This window comes from Pipistrellus kuhlii, unplaced genomic scaffold (genome assembly GCF_014108245.1).
Source record: "Pipistrellus kuhlii isolate mPipKuh1 unplaced genomic scaffold, mPipKuh1.p scaffold_m20_p_9, whole genome shotgun sequence".
Classification (NCBI taxonomy): domain Eukaryota; kingdom Metazoa; phylum Chordata; class Mammalia; order Chiroptera; family Vespertilionidae; genus Pipistrellus; species Pipistrellus kuhlii.
The window spans coordinates 31399693-31415666 of record NW_023425595.1 but is presented as its reverse complement, the minus strand read 5'-3'; the positions used below and the strand labels follow the sequence as shown (position 1 = coordinate 31415666).

Genomic DNA, 15974 nt, shown 5'->3' with positions numbered 1-15974 from the left:
AAACATTTATATGGGATTTGGAATTTCTTTTTTTAATTTTAATTACAGTTTACATTTAATATTTTTGTATTAGTTTCTATTGTACAACATAGTGATTAGATCATCATATACTTTACAAAGTGGTCCTGCCAGTATTTCCAGTACATACCTGATACTGTACATAGTTATTATATTATTGACTATATTCCCTATGCTGTACTTTACATTTCCAGGGCTATTTTGTGACTGACAAATTGTAGATTTTTGGCATTTGGAATTTCTTAATATGTATCACGCTCATGGAAGTGAACAAAAACAGTGGCGAGTAAGTATAATCAGAAGCATCAGAGACCAGGGATAGGAGGGGAGGGAAGGTCTTACCTTTCAAGATGTGGAGAATTAGAGGGATAAAAATATAGATGTTGAAAGAACAAAGCCAGACAACAAGGTGAATTATTGTCATTAACTTTACTCCCCCCAAAATTATTTCTCTTGTTTACCTAAGCTAAATTACTCATGGTACAGCTTAAAGTCACCAAACACATCTTATTCTATACACAAACAAGTGCCATTTCTGATCTGAAAGCAGCTACTTGCCTTGGCCTTTGGACTTCTCTTGTCTTTATTTAGAGTGAGTTAAACAAACGTTACCCATTTACCACTATGAATGGAAAATTTTTATAAGGGACCATGATGATGTTGCCATTTACCTAATGAAATAAAAATACCCTTGGGATTTATGCACCGTTCTGTTGTGCTTCACCTGTCTGCTCCTCCTGGGTGAGTTAGCCAGCACCAGGAAATGTGGGTGCTCAGATAAGTGGGGGGGAAACAAAGAAAAAACCATAATGACACTGTGACTCCATGCTTACATGTTTTAATTAAAAATAAAACTGAATCATTATTTTAAACCTGATACACAACGTTCAAGAAGAAGTCCCAGAATTTAGTTCTGAATTTTATTCTACTATGTCTCATGTAAATTATCTATTGAATAGGTTGTTTTTTTTTTTTTTTTTTTTTTTTTTTTTTTTTTGTGTGTGTGTGTGTGTGTGTGTGTGTGCACGCAACTATGTGGAATGGCAGATGCTTTGAAAGTATCTCTAGGTAGTAGCATAATTTTAGGTATCTAGAATATATGCATTAAATGTTTGTTAACATGAGCAAATGGATATTAACAATCAGAAACAAGCAGTAAAATAGAAATGAAAAGTCAAGGGGCTGCATGGGGGTTCCCTTTTTACTATAATAGAAGAAGGAAAATCAAACAGGATGGGAGGTCAAGTGGAAACAACTTCCAGGTTGGTTCTCAAGGATTACCTTAATTAACATCTGTATAGTGATTAATGTTTGCCAAGTAATTTCAGGTACATTATCTTATTTAGTCTTGGCTGTTGAGGCTAAAGCACAAAGTCAGTGGTTAATTGAGTTATTTATTTCTTACTCTTGAAGATCTGTTTCATGCTTTAGAAAAGAGAATCATATAGATAAGCAAAACCTAAGTAATTTTATTCAACTCTATTTGCTTGATGGTTAGGATATTAGTTAATAAAGTTAGTTACATATACAAGTCATAAAAATAATTTTAACCTACACTGAACATTTTCTTCCAACCTAAAATTTATATATGTGATTTATTTGTAATAATTTGATGTAGAGTTAGGGCCTTTTAATGTAGTTCTGTAAACTTGAATTCCATATTATCTTCCTTTCATAAACCATATTTTAATAAACTGTATACATTTCCATTACAATAATTATAATGATTGAGAAAAAAACAAGTAGCCTACAGTTCACTTACTGGGGGCACTGAGGACACAGAGAATGAGCTATGAGTATTAAAGTAGCTACTAACACATCAGTCAGTATTACGGGTGGGGGTGGGGTAAATATTGCTGATGAGTTTAGAAAGCTTATTTTGTAGAACTTGCGTAGAAATCTTACCTTAACTATTTTATTGTGGTTTGATTGACATATAAAAACAGTGTATATAGTGTACACAACTTGATGAGTTTGGGGATAAATGTACAACCATGTAAACATCAAGGCCATAAACATATCCATCACTTCTCAGTTTCTTCCTACCCTTCTATTATTATGTTTATAATTATCCTATATAATAAAAGCCTAATATGCTGAGTGTCCAGTTGGTTGTTCAACCAAAACATAATATGCTAATGATATGCTAAGGCTGCTCAACTGCTCGCTATGATATGCACTGACCCCCAGAGGGCAGATGCTCCAACTGATAGGTTAGCTTGCTGCTGGGGTCTGAACAATCGGGACTGAGCAAGATGGGCCGAAATGCCCTGGAGTCCTCCTGAGGTCCCTCCCTAGTTGGCTTATCCTGCACCCTCTCACAGTCTGGGACCCCTCGGGGGATGTTGGAGAGACAGTTTTGGCCCAATCCTGCAGGTTAGGCCTAGGGACCCCACTGGTGAATGAATTCATGCACTGAGCCTCTACTATTATTATGTTGTGGTAACTACCTTCTTATCAAATTTAATTATATACAATAGTATTGTTAACTATAGGCCAACAGATACATGTAAAGGTGCTCACTATCAGAGAAATGGAGATCAAAATCATAATATTACCTCACACTTGTTAAAGTGCCTATTATTAAAAAAAGAAAAGGTGACAAATATTGCTGAGCATATGGAGATTACAGAATTCTGGTATAACGTTGGTGAGAATTTAAATTGGTACAGCCATTATAATAAACAGTATGAGGGTTTCTTGAAAATTAAAAGTAGAATTACCATACCATGTGATCCAATATTTCACCTCTGCGAAATTGAAATCAGAATCTCTAAGAGATACCTGCATCCCTAGGTTTACTGCAAATATATTTATAATTTTAGTGTACATTTTTACATAAGTGGATAAGAGACTCAACAAAGATGGCAGCATATAATTTAAGCATTTCCATCATTGAGAAGTACATAGTAGAGTTCTAAGAATCTTCCATTATACAATCAGAAAACTGCTCTGCCAACTGTGTGGCTCAAAGAAAAGACACTATAGCTAAGGGCATAAGTTTCTTTATCTGAAAAATAGAATGATGAACTAGATCAGTGGTCGGCAAACTCATTAGTCAACAGAGCCAAATATCAACAGTACGATTGAAATTTCTTTTGAGAGCCCAATTTTTTAAACTTAAACTTCCTCTATACCACTTCTTCAAAATAGACTCGCCCAGGCCACACTATTTTGTGGAAGAGCCACATTAAATGGGCCAAAGAGCCACATGTGGCTTGAGAGCCACAGTTTGCCAACCATGGAACTAGATCATTTCTTAAAATGTAAGGGGCTGGTGTAGCTCAGAGGTTGAGCATCGATCTATGAACCAGGAGGCCATGGTTCGCTTACTGGTTGGTCAGGGCATAAGCCTGGGTTGCCAGCCAGCTCAACCCCCAGTGTGAAGTATGCAGGAGGCAGGTCATCAAGGATTCTCTTTCATATCTTTCGTTCTCTCTTTCCCCTTTCTCTTCCTCTCTGAAATCAATAAAAACATATTTTAAAAATGTTAAGGAAAATACATAAGATTAAGATTTAGTGTTTTCTTTTTTCTTTTTAAAAAAAATATATTTTATTGATTTTTTTACAGAGAGGAAGGGAGAGAGATAGAGAGTTAGAAACGTCGATGAGAGAGAAACATCGACCAGCTGTCTCTTGCACACCCCCTACCAGGAATGTGCCCGCAACCAATGTACATGCCTTTGACCGAAATCCAGCCTGGGACCTTTCAGTCCGCAGACCGACGCTTTACCACTAAGCCAAACCGGTTTCGGCAAGATTTAGTGTTTTCTTGGCTGATGGAATTTGTTTATAATTTGGACAGCAGGAGGAGCTATTGAAGGTTATTTTAAGCAATGTTGTGATTACATTATAAGATTAACCTGACAATTGCATAGAAGATAAATTGCAATGAGGGGATCCTGGAGTAGGACCCCAGCAGGTAGGATGTGCTGATAGCATAGAGAGATTCTAAAGGCACAGAATTGTGGAGTTGGGAATGAGAAAGTTTAGTAAGGTGCAGCATCAAAGAAGTGATAAATTTATATGGTAATAATTCTGATGTTAAAGACAGAGATAAAGGCCAAAGGTGACATCAATAAATTAGACTTGGTTGACTGAAAAGAGGGTGGCATTACAAAGGAAGACAAAAAAATTTTATTTTGGATCACCTAGACATTTAAACATGTTGCTGCGGGTCAGAGGAGCACTTGGTCTAGTTTTTTCAATGAAGGATATCTTTTAATCACCTACATCTTTCATTGTCAGAAATAATTTCACTCATATACAGACAGATTCGATTGTTTATAAATGAAAGAAAATAAAATTGCTGACTTTGAGGTACTGATGAGCCATGTGGTTTATTTTGATAGAAAAGACACAGTTAGAAATGCTGTGTGAGAGTACATGTCCTTTGAGAGCATGTTTTATTTATTTTTACAGAGCAGGTATTGGCAAATATTCATTGAATGAATAAATAATGAAAAACAAATGTATAATTTTATAAAATTAGTTTTGAATAATGGATTTCTTCTTGGACTAAAGCAAAATGGGGCAATGAATACAGAAACATAGATTTAAGTTACCATAGATATGATGCAATTATTTTTGTATATTTTGTTTAATTCTCATAAGTTGCCTCAGATTGAGAATTATTAGTTTTTTAAACTTTTAATGATATATAGCACTGTTTGTACTTAGTAACAAAGTATCAGTATTAAATTAAATTTATAAAACAGTAATTGTCAGAATAAGTAATTATTTAATATAAAAACAGGAAAATTTTATGAAGAGCCTAAATTATACATGAGGGACAGTTTATCATTTCTATGCCTAACAAAGTAAGAATTTTAAATATTTGCTTCAAAATTATCTGAATTTATCTCTGTAGGCCTGCAGGAAAGATACGACATGTTAATAATGTCTTTACACTTTGCAATTTCATATGACTGTTCTGTTATTCATCTAATCACTGATTTTGTAATCCTTGGTACTTTTGCCTTGAGCTGTTGTGCTAAAAGGGAAACTTAAAGTTGAAAATATTCTTCTGTTTAGTCATTTATTATATTTAATCCCCAGGATCATGCCTATTGAGTTGAAGACATTTGTCACTAATCACATGTTCTTAATGCACTCTGTTGGTGAATAAAGAGTGGGTATTAGAATGGTGTTGGATGGTTCTATGGCAAAATTATTTCCCCTTTTTTTCTTTAAAAACATTTTTAAATTTTCCAATTACAGTCAACATTCAATATTACCTTAGTTTCAGGTATACAGTGTAGCAGTTAGATATAAGCCACAAACTTACAGGGGCGGCCCAAGGCAGTACCCCTGCACACATGAACCTGATTGATCAACACTGGGGCCTTAGACACCAGATCCAAGCAGGGCCAATCAGAAGCTCTCTCATGAGAATTTTTAACACTATATTTCAAGATAGTTTCTGAGTTACAGAAAAGCTGCAAAAGGAACACTCATGTATTCTTCACCCTGCTATTTTATTTCCTGAGCATCAGAAACTTCAAGGGAGATGCATGAATACTCGGAAAATGACATACTCCTAAACTTCTCCTGAGCAGCTTAGCTGCTCTGGCTTCTCTGTCTCAAGAATCAGTTGTTTTGCTTCTGTTTGTTTTGCCCTAAGTATTTTTCTTTTGATTTGAGATGAGGAGGTTATTAAAATGAGCCCTTCACACCTTAGACGAATGGAGAAAAACAATCTTAATGACTGAGCTCTTAAATCCATGATCACATTCGAAGATGGCCACATTTCCCATGAGCTTCTCCAGACAGCGATTGAGTGGCAGGGAAACTAAGGCAGGCCCGTTCCCGGAGGGCACTGGACTTGTCTGCGGGTGACTTTGACTTGAGGATACCCAATGGCTTTTACTAACCTGTAAAGAATTACGCTTCAGAGTAAGATACTTTCTACCAAAACTATTTTTTGCCGTCTTTACGTAACACAAAGTTTACATCAAGGTATGATAGTTCTTCCAGTCTCCTTCTTTTTGCCCATTTGTCTTCTTTTTTGTAAGTAAATGCTACTTATCGCCTTGTTGGCTACTTATCTATTTTGCCCCAATGATGTCTGCTCTATTAATCACCTTCACAACTATTTGCACATTAAGCTTTCCTGTCTGCCTTTTGGACCTTGTAGGTCCTTATGATAATTGCAGCCCCTCCTGATTTTTGCTGATTAACCACTGCTATCTGGTTTCTATTATGTCAAGGCCTCATCATATACATCCATATTCATGAGTCTGGTTCTGGGATTGCACTCTGCCTGTCATTCCTGGTCAACAGAAAAGAGCCACTTCTCAACTTCTTAGTGATGCTGGTATCACTTTCACAGCTCATTCCTTATGGCTTTGATGAATGGTGGTGTCCTCTGGGCCTCTCATGGGACACACCCTAAGGCTGATTCTTGCCTTATATAATTTACCCATCCCAGCTTGCTCATTTTCCTCAGACATTTTAGTCAATGGGTAAAATAATGGTTCATAAAAGGAGTGGAACTACAAATACAGAGTAGACTAAAAGCAAAAGGGGCAGGCATGTGGTATCTTAGAGTGGAAAACAGCACGAGTCAAGTTAAGCTCTGGTATGAAAGAAATGGTGAGAATACAAGCCTGGTTGGAAACCTGGGTCATGAAGGAAATACGAAAGTAACTGACTTCAAGGCTGAGAGATTTCAGTAGGTCCATCCTTTTAGAGAAAACATTTAAGTTCATTTTTCCATAAATTGATTAGATGGCAGGGTACTAGATGGAACAGTTAAAAAGATAGAACAGACAGAGAACACAACAGAAATATAAATGAAAGAATCAAGACTTATATAGTATATGAAAAATATAGTGAAAACAATGCTATGCCTTCACATGCACACACATGCTTTTTTTCTTTCTTGTCGCTCTTTTTCATTTCTACTTGTGACCTATGGAATGAGCTACTCTGATTCTCAAGACTCTATTATGAATATCTTTTTAATGGTGTCTCCTTGAGCTACTGAAATTTATTAGAATATGAATTAAATAATTTTACCTCAAGCCTACTCTACCTACTAAGCTAAACTCTAATTTATTCTCATTGAGAATTGTACCAAGTGACATGTCTGCATAGTATCCTAGACATTTTGTAAACCAGCAGTACAATTCACACTAAGTGAAATTATCCAAGATTTTGCTTGCACTTTATGAGTCCCCAAATATATCAAAAAGATTTCTCCTTTGCCATCATCTTGTTCTCTTGCTCAGTTCTAGCTATTGTCCTCCATAGATAGTTAAGAGTTTTTTCCTTTCTTTTGTGTGAGTGTGATTTATCTAGGAACACACTTTGCAATTATAGCTCTTTAAGTATCTGAAAGTAAAAGTCCCTCAACTTGCCGAAAACAGTTTTGCTCAGTGGATAGAGCATTGGCCTGCAGACTGAAAGGTCCCAGGTTTGATTCCTGTCAGGAGCATGTGCCTTAGTTGTGGGCACATCCCCAGTAGGTGGTGTGCAAAAGGCAGCTGATTAATGGTTCTCTATCATCCATGTTTCTAATTCTCTATCCCTCTCTCTTCCTCTCTGTAAAAAAATCAATAAAATATATATATTTTTAAAAAGTCCCTCTTCTTTAATATTCTGTGTTTTTTCTTTTTGAAGTTCCAAAGAGCTAACAGGCATGTAGAATTATCAGAACCAAAGTCTCCCACATAAAAATTCAGGAAGCACAACTACATTTCTAAACCAAATCTAATCACTTCCTTTATAAAATAGTATTGTTCAAGCAAAATACATTTTTTAAGCATTCAATACAAATATTGTCATCTGATTCACTTGGAAAAAACTAATGGATAAAGAAAACAAACAAAAAAATAACAAAAGATTTGGTTGTCATATTTTTCAGTGCTAAATTTAGTTAAGACTATAAATTTTAAAACTCATGAGAGTATTTTTCCATGAAAAGTAAAATGGTGACATAATACTTACATTCTTCCACAGAACTGCCAGAATGCTATTCTCCAATAACCTTTGGAACCACTTCAACTCAAATGGCAATGCAAACAAGGGGTATAATTTTGTATTATAAACTATCAAAACTTTTAATGCATTATTTTAGAACTTGTCTATGTCACTATTTCACACATTAGACTTTAAGCTCCTTGAGTGTAGAGGAATACATTTTTACTTTTATTTTCTATTGCTTTTCACAAGGCCAAACATAAGGTAGACGCCCAGACACTGGTGTGCTGGTAAACCATGTCTCTGAAAACAAAGAAACAAATGCAGTTTACTGATTCCCATGGTATATGCAAAATGCTGATTTATGGTCCGAAAAATACGGTAAGTCTAGCTACGAATGACTGTTTATATGCTGAAAGCAATGAATTCTTTACTTTGGCTGGTTAGAAGAGCCATGTAGGTCCTCTATGGCATTTGTAAAATCTCTGACTTTCAAGGGAGATAGAATGTGATTTTTCTGTGGAAAAGGGCAAATGGGTTTTATTAGATTCCAAGTTGTGCAGAAAATGGTAAAGAGCTTATGCCCCTAACTTCCTTACATTTTACTACTACACTATCTGTTCAGTTCTCCAAAGTTCCCATTACCTGTGATGAATTACCAAATGTCCCTAATTCTTGAAGCTTTAACTATTGACTACCAAGTACTAGATACTGATTGATTACTTACTTTTTGAGCATATATGAACCTATATTTTGCTTTCTTACTAACTAACGAAGTAAAACTAAGGAATACACTAAGGAAGCCATTATGACTTTTTAAACCATGATCTATAGAATTGAAGATCTAGTGTTTACCTTTGACCTCATAACATGTTTCCTAGATGTTTTTGTCAGAGTATGCAGGCATCTAAGACACAGAAAGCGTGGATTCAGATTATACTCTGCTCTATGAATGTCTGGACTTTGATGAATAAATGAATGTTTCTAGGCTCCAGTTTCTTCATCTTTAAAAATATTACTAATTTCATTGAGTCATTTAAAACAATAAATAGAATACAGGGGTGGTCAAAAGTAGGTTTACAGTTGTAAGTACACAAAACACCACACTTCTTTAATATTATTATTTATTGAACCTGCATGTCTTTTTCAAATGTACAATTACAAACTTATTTCTGTGCACCCCTGTATATCTCAAAAGCAGCTAACAGGGGACTGAATATAACGTAATAAATATTAATTACAATGGGATGTGATTTTCATTATTTTATTATTATATTTTCCTGTTTCCATTATTGGACTACAAAATTTCTGAGGTATAGCATATATATATATATTTGATAACTGAAAATACAAAAATGCTTATTAAATGTTGAATCAATGAATGAAATGAGAAAAGGTATCTGACAGGCAGTTACTTACCAGGGTTGCTTTTTACAGTGAAAGTAACTTTTATCAGATTCTTCTCAAAATTAATAATCTCTGTTTATTTTGTAAGAAGAAGACTAAGTATAGCCTTGCGAATCTGTTTTGCTTTCACACTATAGATGACAGGGTTGAGCACAGGGGGCAAAAGCAAGTATACATTGGCCATCATTGAATGGACCACTTTGGGGGCTGATCGGCCATAGCGATGCACCAAGGACAAGCTGATCATGGGAATGTAGAAAATGGCAACCGCCCCAACGTGAGAGACACAAGTACTAAAGACCTTGTGCCGTTCTTTGGGGGAGGCCATTCTGAGCACAGAGCGAATGATCAAGATATAAGACAGGACAATGCATGGTGTATCCACTCCAGTGGTCAGAATGAGATCAATTAGTCCACAGATGTTGTTGGCCCGAGTATCTGAACATGCTAATTTAATTACATCTGGATGGTAGCAGTAAGAATGGGAAAGGATATTTGCTTTACAGAAGGAGAGGGGCTTAAGGAGCAAGAGTAGTGGCACTATTAATATTACGGTGCGTGAAATAATGAAGAGGCCCATCTGAATAATTCTGGAATTAGTGAGAATAGCAGTGTACCTCAGAGGGTTACAGATTGCCACAAGGCGATCAAAAGCCATGGCCACAAGCACCCCAGATTCTATGAAAGTAAATCCATGAAGAAAAAACATCTGGGTAATGCAGCTATCTAGACTGATTTCTCTTGCATTAAACCAGAGGATAGCTAATGTCGTTGACATTGTAGAAATAGTCAAGCCCAAGTCAGCAGCTGACAGCATGGAGAGGAAATAGTACATGGGCTCATGGAGGCTGTGCTGGGTGATGATGGCAAACAGGATCATGCTGTTCCCAGAGAGGGCAATGGCATAAAGACAGCAGAAGGGGATGGAGACCCAGGCATGGACAGACTCCAGGCCAGGAATGCCGGTCAACAAGAAAGTTGGAAATGTAGAAGTGAAGTTACTGAAGATCTCCATGTTTTATAGATTTGTAGCATTTGTCCTCACCATGCTCATATCCTATAGAACTAAGAAAGTACATAGTTACACAAAAATATCTAGATAAATTTTCTTTTGAATAAGAAAAGTTATCTCAAGATATCAGTAAGTACTTATTGAGAATACTCTAAATCAAACACTATTTTATACATACATACACAGATGTGTTTATTGTTACATTCAAGATCAATATGTCAATATAGATAATTTTATACATATTGAAATGTAATTATTTTCTATATTGACAGAACTTATAGCTCCATTCAATGGCAATATTAAATGATTAGAGACTTAGTTAAAAAATCAGTGCATTCATTTTTAATGACTTGAATGAAATGACTAATAGAAGTCCACTTAAAAATACCTATGGGTTGGCAGTGCTCTTGTGGATACAAATCTCAGATTTTTGCTGGTAATATACATTTGGAAGCTATCATTGTATAAGTGCCATTTTAATCAGTATAGATCAATGTTTCCCAAAGTGTGGTACGCATACCCCCAGGGGTACGGGAAGACTTTGGTGGGGATATGCACTGCACCGTGCTTAGCTGCACCTAATTCTACCTTCTCATGAGTACAAGGGGTACTCAGCGTTATGAAAATTATAGAAGGGGTACACATATTCAAAAGTTTGGGAAACACTGGTAGATCAATAATCTCAAAAATTAGATTTACAAGAAATAACTGGTGAAGATGAGAAAGTTATTGGAAAGGTCTATATACTATAAATCAAGATGAAACTAGGCAGCTCTACAGGAACATTAAAATCAGGAGGACAGAGTGTCATGACTGGGTGTTGCATGCACATCAGTGTTAAACTGCTTCAGAGGTCAAGTCTTCTAAAGATTAAAATCTTCAAATACATCTGAAGACACAGTAGTGATCCTAGAAAGAACATAGCTGAAGTCCAGCATTGAAAGCTGAAGACATGCCCTAGTTGGTTTGGCTCAGTGGATAGAGCATAAGCCTGAGATTGTAGGATTCTTGATTCCAGTCAAGGCATATGCCTGCATTGTGGGCTCGATCTCCAGTTGGGGGCATGCAGAAGGCAGCCAAACAAAGATTCTCTTTCATCATTGATGTTTTTATCTCTCTCTCCCTCTCTCTCTCTGAAATCAATACATACACACACACACACACACACACACACACACACACACACACACACACTGAGTGGCCAGATTATTATAATCTCTGAATACATAATAATATGGCTACTCTGAATACATAACAATATGGCCACTCAGTGCACACACACACACACACACACACACACACACACATATATATATATATATATATATATATATATATATATATATAAAATATTAGAGGCCCGGTGCGTGAATTCGTGCATGGGTAGGTCTGGCCAGCCTGGCCAGCCTGGCCAGGGGGAGGGGATATGAGCAGTTGGCCAGCCTGCCTGCTGGTCTAACTTCTGGTCGAGGAGACAACTTGCATATTAGCCTTTTGTTATATAGGATATACACTGAGTGGCCAGATTTTTATGTGTTCAGAGATCATAATAATCTGGCCACTCATATATATTTGTATGCTAAGATCTGCCTCAGAGACCTGAAGAATGAGTAGAAAAACAAGTAGTGGAGGCACAGTGTCTAGTATTTTTGAAACTTATCAGTGAAGGCAGGGAGAAAAATAAGCAATGACCAAAGAAGACTGTAAGGGGAATGTAAGATTTTTGTAAGATTGTAAGATTTTTGACAAATGAACATATTTATAAACTGATGTCAAAGATACAAACAATACATAGTAAGAAACTGAAAATATGGAATGCTAGGGATTAATTGATGTAGAAAATCACTGAAGACAGTAGTGGGTAATTGAATAAGCAGCATGATGATAGTTAGCTCTAAAAAAGATGAGGATTCTCATTTCTAGTAAGTGCTAAATGAGTAGTTGGTGGAGGGTTAGAGGAGGGAAATATCACCAAATGCAATTTTCCCCCCCCACAAAAGTTTTTATTGTGATCAAATACACCAAAAAATATTTTACCATCAACCATTTTTAGGTGTGTAGTGATATTAAATACATTCTTTTTTTCTTTATTGATTAAGGTATTACATATTGACCTTATCACCCCATTGTGCGCCCCCCCCCCCACATTCTTAATGTTGTGCAAACATTGCCACAATTCATCTCCATACATCTTTCATTGTATAAAACAATAACTTCTTATTTTCCCCATTCCAAACCCTTGGCAACCACAATTAACACCTTTCTCACCTCCTTACCAGCTTCATATGAGAAGAGGAACCTTTTCTGTCTTCACTAGCAGAGCAAGAACAAGTTAAGTTCTAGAGCCATGAACTTTATAATATAAATAGGTATTAAGCTCTGGGGCTTTGGCAAATTTAAATTTCCCTGGAGTCATAAAAAGAGTAAACCTTTACTCTTCATCTATAAATACAGGACAATGTTGTGTAATCTCAGAAGGGTTTTAGCTACTAGCTCAAGTGACAAGTGGCCCTTAGAGATCTTTAATGCAAAGCAAATAAACCAATGTTTGGATCTTGCTATGTCACTGGGGAATAGAGAAGTGCATGTCATAGTCTCTGGATTATCAGTGTTCTGGGAAGATAAGAAAGCAAACCAGTATTAACTGGAATAATTATGGTGACAATGAAGATGGAAGGAATATGTACTGCAGTCTGCATTACTACAATGACCCATAGGAAGGATGACATCTACTCCTGAATCCATCTCTTTTCAATAACTCATTAGCTTTTCTCCAAGAAATGGATTAGTCCCTAATCAATTAAATGGGACCCATTTTCATCATGGCTGAGGTCATTGAAGGTGAATAATGAGTTCTCTCATGCCAGTGTTCTTGCTCTCATAATTACTGTTTCCCTATGGTAATGTAACATCCTGGACACAAGGGGGATTTTGGCCAATCTTGTCCAAAAAGTTGGGTGTGTACCTTTTTTTTAAAAAAAAAAATATATTTTATTGATTTTTTACAGAGAGGAAGAAAGAGGGATAGAGAGTTAGAAATATCGATGAGAGAGAATCATCGATCAGCTGCCTCTTGCACACCCCCTACTGGGGATGTGCCTACAACCAAGATACATGCCCTTGGCCGGAATCGAACCTGGGACTTTTCAGTCTGCAGACCAATGCTCTATCCACTGAGCCAAACCGATTTCGGTTAGGTGTGTACCTTGGGTAATTGAGTAACAGGTGCAGATTACTTTATAGACCTAGCAATTCTATATTCATATGAAAAGACAAGATACATACCCACATATTATGTTTTCCTTTATAGGGAAGTCTCACGTTGGCAAAGAGTCTTGCATTTGTTCAGATATCAATTAAACAGTAAAATGTTCTCTATTTGGCTATTTTTCCTTAATTTATATTTGGCTTTTTTTTCTCTCCCTGTGCTTCCTTGCATGAGTATGTTTAATGGCAGAGTGGAGTGTTCAATTCAAGTTTTATAACTCTATCAGAAACCCCTATCAAATGTCCAGACTGATACTTCAACAACAAAAATGAACTATGAAAGAAACATTGTGTGAAATGCCATATTTTAGGGGGTTGCAGATAGCAACAAGCCAGTTGAAATCCATGGCCAAAAGCACAGAGGATTCCATAAGGGTAAATCCATGCAGAAAGAACAGTTGTATAATGCTGGCATCTAGGCTGATGGTCCTGGCATTATACCAGTGGACACCTAGGGTTGTGGGAAGAAAAGAAATAGTGATGCATGCCAGTGGTGGAGAGTATGAAGAGGAAATAGCAAATGGGCTTGTGGAATTTGGAGCCAGTGATCATGACGTAGAATCTGTGCTGTTCTCCAAAAGGTGAACCACACAAGGCAGCAAACAGGGATGGGAAACCAGATGTGAAAAGCTAGTCCTATAACTCCAGCCGAAGAAAGTTGGGGGATTGGAGTCACCAATGGGTAGCACAGTGCCTGCATAAAATAGCACTCCCCTTCAGTAAGTTCCTATAATTAAACATTTCATTGAGTCAAAGGTACTCTCTGTCAGGTATTTTGATAATTGTTTTATTTAAATATGTTTTTTGAATTTAAATATGTTTTGTGAATTCTTACCTAAGAATATTTTTCCATTGATTTTTAGAGAGAGTGGAAAGGAGTGGGAGAGACACATAGAGAAACATCAATGTGAGAGAGACACATTGATTAGTTGCCTTCTGCATGTGCCCAACCAGGGCCAGGGTCAATCCAGCAACCGAGATATGTGCCTTTGGCAAGAATCAAACCCAGGACTCATCTCTCTGCTGGCTAATGCTCTATCCACTGAGCCAAAGCAGCTAGGTTTAAATATGTTTTATTGATCTTTTCATTTGTATTACTTCTCACAAGGCCTACACAAGGTAGGCTCCTAGTCAATGGTGTTCTGGTAAACCAATTCACTGAAGAAAAAGAGTACCTTTGCAGTGCCTATTTTCATGGTATCAGTGTGGATTTCGAGCTGCCAATATAACATCATTGAACACACAGTTAAAAGAGATACACATAATGGTCTTTTCAAAGATGGATTATTACTTCTCCCAGTGTTAGTGGGATACATGAAGCATCTCTTATTCTTTTTAATCACTTTTCCAACAGTAAAATCCAGGTTTTCATCTCAGTTTTCTAGCATTTTATAAACCAAATGTTAGGTTTCATGTAGTTGCTTTGAGTCTATTTTAAGAGACCAAATATTTTAGATCTAACTATGTAGAGCTGTTTGTAGCTGAGCACCATGAATTATTTACCTCGATTCTTTGGTTGGGTAAGAGAATGGCATCATCCTTCATGACATTTGTGAAATTTGTGAAATTTATGAAAAATAATGTGTGTATTTATATGTGATATTTCTTTGGAAAAGGCTTCAGATTCCAAAGCTAGCCATTGACCCGAATGTCCTTACATTCTACTTCATGACTTTTTCCAGTTCTCACAAATTTCCATTTTCTCCAATGAATTAGCAAATGCTCCAAACTAGTACTGGATACCGAATATGGCTCACACATAGTATTGCCATTCCTTCTATCTTTTTAAAAAAAATATATATATTTTATTGATTTTTTTACAGAGAAGTAGGGAGAGAGAGAGTTAGAAACATCGAAGAGCTGCCTCCTGCACACTCCCCACTGGGGATGTGCCCACAACCAAAGTACATGCCCTTGACCAGAATCTAACCTGGGACCTTTCAGTCTCAGGTTGACGCTCTATCCACTGAGCCAAACCAGTTTCGGCTTCCTTCTATCTTTTGTACTATTAATTATGAATGAGGAAAACTAGCTAAAATATACACTAAGAAAGATAAAGTTCTTACAAATGATCTTATAATAGTTTTCCTAGATGCTCTGGGCATAGTATGCAATACACTAGTGAAGAGAATGGTATGTAAGATACAGAAGGATTAAAATCTCTTTTAAAAAATATATTTTATTGATTTATACAGAGAGGAAAAGAGAGGGATAGAGAGTTAGAATCATTGATCAGCTGCCTCTTGCACATCCTCTCCTGGGGTTGTGCTCACAACCAAAGTATAATGCCCTTGACCAGAATCGAACCTGGGACCTTTCAGTCCGCAGGCCGATGCTCTATCCACTG

At 36.5% G+C, this 15974-nt stretch overlaps 1 protein-coding gene across 1 annotated transcript; it reads right to left on the bottom strand.

The window, feature by feature from the left end:
- Positions 1-9424: 9424 nt before the first annotated feature.
- On the bottom strand, positions 9425-10363 carry LOC118713190 (olfactory receptor 51F1). The gene has a single exon (XM_036427589.1). It carries the CDS (start codon positions 10361-10363, stop codon positions 9425-9427), a length of 939 nt encoding a protein of 312 aa, XP_036283482.1.
- Positions 10364-15974: the final 5611 nt, after the last annotated feature.